General features: G+C 37.5%; 1 protein-coding gene across 1 annotated transcript; it reads right to left on the bottom strand.

Moving 5' to 3' along the window:
• Positions 1-1,290: 1,290 nt before the first annotated feature.
• On the bottom strand, positions 1,291-2,877 carry LOC149200744 (transcription termination factor MTERF8, chloroplastic-like). The gene has a single exon (XM_089399632.1). The coding sequence runs from the start codon at positions 2,639-2,641 to the stop codon at positions 1,472-1,474; it is 1,170 nt and encodes a 389-aa protein (XP_089255758.1). The 5' UTR covers positions 2,642-2,877; the 3' UTR covers positions 1,291-1,471.
• Between the last annotated feature and the right edge of the window lie 3,629 nt (positions 2,878-6,506).

The following is a 6,506-nucleotide window of genomic DNA, read 5'->3' on the forward strand; positions in this document are numbered from 1 at the left end:
CAAGCATGATGGTGTTCCAAAATTTGATAATCGTGCCATGGATCCCAATTTTTAAACAAATTTTAAAACCATAAATCAAACCTGAAATCATTTTTGCTTTTTTTAATGAAATTTTTTATTCGGTTGGACGAGGTTCTTCTTTTAGGTTCAGGAACCTGGAGAAAACTATTTTTTTTGGTTCATTGAATTTCAAACCTAAACCTTCAGGTTCGGTACAAATCCTGTTACTTAGAACCGATTTACTTTTGCAGATATTAAGGGTTTTGCTCACAAGATAAGTAAACCCACGAAGGCCACCCAAACTCTATTTAAAAAACTAGCAAGTTGCATCTATAAATGCAAGGGTTCAACCATGGAGAACAAAAGATGTCGTGATTAACAACAAATCAATATCTGTTATTTGTTTTTTTATGCTGTGCAAAAACTCTTATTATGCAATTTAAAAACCAAAGATGGCAATGCGCTGTAAGAAGGTGATGTGTTGTAAGTGAGAAGCTAAAAATTTCTTGGATTCTCCAGATGTTTTGTTTCTATGGTTTTTTACTAGTTAATTTGTTGAATATATACCTGGCAGTTTAAGTTAGATGTCAATGCATGAATGTATAAAGCAAGGAGTTCTGTAGGTCATTTTGCTGAAATAGAAGCACAGTGATTAACTATTGATAGTGCTGGAAAGACAATCATGTATATTTTGAATTCTGTATCAAAAATATAGATTTTTTTCTTGGAAAAAAAAGCATACAATTGGACTACTCATCTAACACTGAAGAAATTCCCTAAATATTTCAACTATAGACAATTCACAAGACTCTTATCAAGTTGGTAAATGTCACTTGGATGTAATATGGATGGTTAGAGAGGAGAAATGTTATCCTTCCCGCGCAAGTTTAATATGTTCTGCTTTTTGTCAGCCCAGCCAATTTTATTGAGACCATAAAAATATCTTAACCTTGCCTGTGATCTGGAAGGTGTGATGCTTGATTACTTGGGGATAAAGAATTAAGATAAGGTTTTGCTCACAAGAAGGTAACCTAAACTCTGTTCAAGAAATGTAACCATTTGCATGAGGCAACCCAAACTCTGTTCAGAAAAAATAACCATTTGCGTATGAAAACTAACCAGTTGCATATAAAAAAGCAAAGACTTCGACCATTGGAGAACAAAAATGTTGTTTAACACAAATTACAATCGGTTATTTGCTTTTTATGCTTACAAAAATGCTGATTATTGAATTAAAGTAAACAGAGAACAGGAAAGATGGTGTTGTACCTCGAAATGAAAAGAAAGCAATACTGTCAAATCATTCATATTTTCTAATATGCTTTTCAAAAATGTTACTGGCAGCTGTATAACTTTAATATTGCAAACACGTTTTTTGGACTCTTCTCGCGCTAAGGGAAGCCGTAGAAATTATGAATTGGAGCATTTTCACTCAATGTAAAACTCCTTTACCAGGACTGCACAGGAAAAGTCAGATTGAAGCTTCTGACGAACTATGGCAGCTTTCATTAATCTTTTCCACAGAGAAAAACTCACACAATGTCTCCTTGCCAAGAACCAACTTTCCAGCTTTCCCTTTGCAGTAAATGTCCTGGAGAACTGAGGAGAATTTGGCATTTGAATTAACATATTCTTCCAAGAAACGCTTTTCTGTCAACTGAATAATTTTCGGAAAACACCTTTCTCTTTTCGACGCTTGCAATTGTTTGAACTTCATTGCCTCCAGCACTATATACCGAGGAATCATCCTTCTCTCTAAGCTGTTTGCAAACAGATCTGGGTATTTAACAATATCAGTCAATTCAAGCCTCACAGTCTTGACCAAAAAATCCACATTACGCTTCAGTTTTTCCTCCGAAAGCGTTAGGACCATTGGCCGCTGACTTGCTAAATACAAAATTTGTTGTTCAGAAAAACCTAGGCTGCTCAAACACTGCCGTTTTCGATCTAGTTTCTCTTTCGCTAATCCGAAATATGGACGCAGAGCAATTCTAAACATCTTTGATCCCTTTTTAAACCCTATATCCTCGGCTTGTTTAAACGCCTCCATAACTTTTTCCTCTGAAGCCGTGAGCAAGCGAGGAATCCATGCCAAAATATCTGACAAAGCTTCCCCCTCGACCCCCAATTTCTGCAAAAGTGAAATCGAAAGCCTAAGCTTCTGTTCACTGAGATTAAATATTCGTGTATCAGTAGATACGAGTTTGGAGAGATGCTCTTCCTTCATGAAAGTCCTTAGGAGGTTGAGCTTAGACCGTATGTTTCTTTCAGCTCTGCGAAACAAAAAGGTAGGGTTGTGAAGGACCAACCTTCGAATCTGGGCAGGGCTGGTCAAGCCACAGCCATTTAACAACTCCACAACTTTTTCCATATTCTGACTTGATTTTGCACGAAGCAATTTATTCGTATGTCTAAAGGCTTTAGCAATTTCTTCCGGTGTCAAACCGCATTTATCGATGAGAAATTGAGTGGCAACACCCCTGCCGTCTGGAGTTTTAGGTGGCGTTGCTATTTGAGTGCATATATTAGCGAATTTAAAGTGGGGTTCTGCAGTGAAGGCAGGAAAGCGTAGGAAAGACATGGCCAGTGAAAATGGCGCATCGTTCTTTGCAAATCGTTTGCATATATTCTGAATAGACATGGTCTCCGTTCAATGAAAGGCAGAGAAAACTCGATGGCAGAGAGAGCATTAACAGTTACCTGGAGAACGCCAGAGGAGTCAATCCTGGGTGCCTTAGGTGTATAAAACTCAGACACTGGAGGAAGGATTCATAAAACCGAGGGCTGCTTTGCCAAAATCTACAATACATAACACAACAAATTGATAGGGTTTCGTGACAGAAAATTTACCCCTTTAGTGACATTAAGAAGTATGAAAAATGGAACATATTCACTTGATTTTATAATATTGCAAAGCTTGCAGTAAGGTTTGTTGGAAGCTTTGTGCCGTATAAAGTCGTCCCCTAATTAACCTGGAAGCTTTGTGCCGTATAAAGTCGTCTCCTAATTAACCGACGGAGACGAGGCGGAGGAATTCCTTGGAAGGTAAAAAGTGGCCAAAATCAGGGAAAAAAATTCCAGAAAATCTTGTAAAGATAATGTTTGAATCGTGTTTTTGATGGTGGAAATAGATTCAACACGACACCTAAAATTTTGAAGTTTAACAACTATAACTTAGATTTACAAAACTCTTTGCCAAATTTTCTCTAAATATGATCAGAATTTCCATAATTTTCCAAGCAATTCCTCCGGCTAATTAGACTACGACATTAACCAACTACCTCCCTGCGTCCACCATGTCTTCGTACACCAGGGAAATGGCAACGACGTCTTTGTCAATCCTTGGGCATAACAAATAGTACCATAATTGTATCATCTTTGCACTGAACTAGAGAGCCTTCGAGAAAAATAATTTCGAGCAATTTGTGCACCAGGGAGTGTTGACATTTAGTGGAATAGGTTGTAATGCAACTCATTTCACTCTTTTCAAACTTGGGCGCTACATATGATTCTTAACCCTCCTCACAGGGTTGGTGGGAATCGGGATCCTCTTGTAGAGTGTAGCCGTCGGTTACTGCGAGATATAAACACCTATCCTTAACAACAAAATGTTTGGAAAGTATTTAGTGTTTCATGTTTAAAAGAATGCACTCGGCCATCCATGGATATTGAGTTATGAATTAAACATGGAGGCTCAAGAACGAGACCCTATCTAAGGTTACTTGAGGAGCAGCAAGAGCAAAACGAAATATTTTGTTCGTTAATGATTGATTAACTATGTAGAGGACGCATCAATTTGCAAGCATAGTTGTTTCAGCGTCAGTTTTATGAACATATTCCTTCATGAGAACGAGTAGTTCTCCAATGGCATGAACATATCAGGCAGGTGTGAACATGCAGGGAGCGTGAACACAGGTAATAGGTAGCGTGAACAGGTGGCAAGCAGAGGACAGGGTTTTGTGAGCACAGTGGACAGGCAGCGTGAACAAGGTTTCATGAGCACAGAAGCAGAGGTAGCATGAGCACAGAGCAGTGAGGCAGTTAACTTCTAAATAAGTAAACGTTCAGAACATGGAAAACGCTCAGAAGAGCCAAGGCGTAAAGAGCAAGGAAATTGCAAATTTTGTGGAAACAAATCATTTGGGTCAAGTCAAAATTGTTTCAACAAAAAAAATAGGAAGGTGGATTTGGGTAAACGCAAAGCAATATGAGGGCATTTTAAAGTGTAGGATTGCTCGCCTTAAATGGGAACAAATGAAAAGAAAACTAATCAAGATCAAGAAAAATAAAAAGAAAATAAATAAGAGAAACAAAAATAAGAAAGAATCAATCATTTACAGTCCCACATCTACACCTCTTACTTGGTCATCAGATCTATATGTCCAAGAATTGATGAAGGTCAGAACAAGGCTAGAGATTTTGGAAGCCAGAGAACATGAAAGAGACCACAAAATTTCAGAGATCACAATTGCAAACCAATGTCTAATGGAAGGCAATAGAATTTTAAAAGAACAGGTAACAATGTTACAAGAGGCTCTAGAGACAGGAAAACAAGAATGGCAAAACATGAAAGAAGTAATAACAACAAACAGAGATGTGATAATTTCTAAACAAACTCAGGTAGATACACAGGTATCTCAGCAAACAAACATTTCCAAAGAGAAGGCAAAAATGAACAGTGGGAAAGATAGTCCAAAAGAAATCAAAGCTAGAGTTGAAGACGCTAATGGTTACATAAGGACAGAGGAAGAAGAAGATGCAAGTGATCGCAAAGCACAGGAAATAGAACAAAAAGAAAGACAGGACAGAAAAACAAACTTTATTATCAAGGGAATAAGAGATTATGGGAAGAATGAAAGTACTCTCAATTTGACAAGAGACTTTCTAAAAGAGAAACTACATTGGAAAGGGCAAATTTTCCAAGCAAGAAGGGTTGGAAAGATATGTGAAGAGAAGCATCGACCCATAAAAGTCACCATGGCAAACGTAAAAGAAAAACGACAGCTTTTGGGGAAAAAGAAACTCTTGAAAGGCTCACACTTCTTCCTCGATGAAGATTTAACCAAAAAACAACAAGACGAGAGAAGGGATGAAGTGGAGAAAATTAGAGCAGCAAGAAATGAAGGGAAAAGGGCATGGTTGTACAATGGGAAAGTCGTTATTGCAGTGTTTGGGCCTCCCGACAAATCAGGGCAGCAAGCTGACAGTAAAGAAAAATAGAGAATTTAATAGTAGAGACGAAAACAACAAGAGCAACATGGACAAAAAGGGGTGAAGACTCAAATTTGAGTCTTATGTGCAGCAGTCAAATCCTACCCAGGTCTACCTAAGTTTAGTTTGTTGGAATTGTAGAGGTTACCCTTGGAGGAGGGGACCTGGGTTAGGGCCTATTGCAGAAGGTAGAGACATAATTTGTCTCACGGAAACTCATGAGCATGATGGTTGCAAAACTCCTGTGTTTGACAGTTATTTGAAGTTGACAGTTTGGAACAAGGTAGTAAAAAATGGAAAAGGGTATGGGGGAATACTAGTTTTAGTGAGATAAAAAGAAGGTCATCACATTCAATTAATTAAAGAACATGCAAATAAACAATATTTATGGTTGAAAATATCAAAGAATGAAAAACACATAAGAATTGCAGCATACTATTTTGCCCCTCAAGTCTCAAAATCTTATAAAAATAAGGGGCTTGACAGCAAGGATCCATATGCAGCGTTAAAACAAGATATTTTCGTGTACTCTCAGCAGGGAGAAGTTCTTTTAGTGGGAGATTTTAATGCTAGAACAACAAATAATCAAGCTAGCATCCTTTTTTGCAAAGAGGACAACAATCCTATTTGGCTCACTGAAGAGGAGAATCCCCAATGGGTGAGGTGTTCAGAAGATGACAAAGTTAGCAATCATTTTGGAGATGAGTTGCTTACATTGTGTGGGACTTTCAACTTAATTATTTGCAATGGTCTAGATAGATGGAAAAGGTATGGGAACTTCATTTGCAACACATACAATGGGGCAAGTGTTGTTGACTATGTGATGTGTTCACAAAGCTTAATAGAAAAGATAGATGAAGTTATTATTGGAGAGCATATTTAGGACTTAAAATCAAACCATAACACAATTTTTATAAGGTTATCATGGGTAGAAGAAAGGCAGCGCAAGAGGAAAACCCAATGCTCTCGACAATCACTATCAAGGGGAAAAATTCTTCTAACACAAGAAAATAGTACTATCTTCGAGACAATGTTAGAGAGATTAATTCAGAAGGAGAAAATTGGTTGCAAACGCTTCAACAGCCATGAGTTAACAAATATAATCCAAAGTGCACTTGAGAATTGCAAAAGAGCAAAAAATAGGGAATCAGAATCAAATTGTTTTCCTGTAAATGCTTGGTTTGATGAGGAATGCAAAATGGCAAGGAGAACCCTGAGAAAGGCAGGAAAAAAGAAGATGAATGTAAAGTTATATAAGGAGATACTAAAAAGAAAAAAAGATGATTTCATGCAAA

This window comes from Pinus tabuliformis, chromosome 2_1 (assembly GCF_031772625.1).
Source record: "Pinus tabuliformis cultivar Carrire ecotype Pingquan chromosome 2_1, CPIR1, whole genome shotgun sequence".
Taxonomy (NCBI): Eukaryota; Viridiplantae; Streptophyta; class Pinopsida; order Pinales; family Pinaceae; genus Pinus; species Pinus tabuliformis.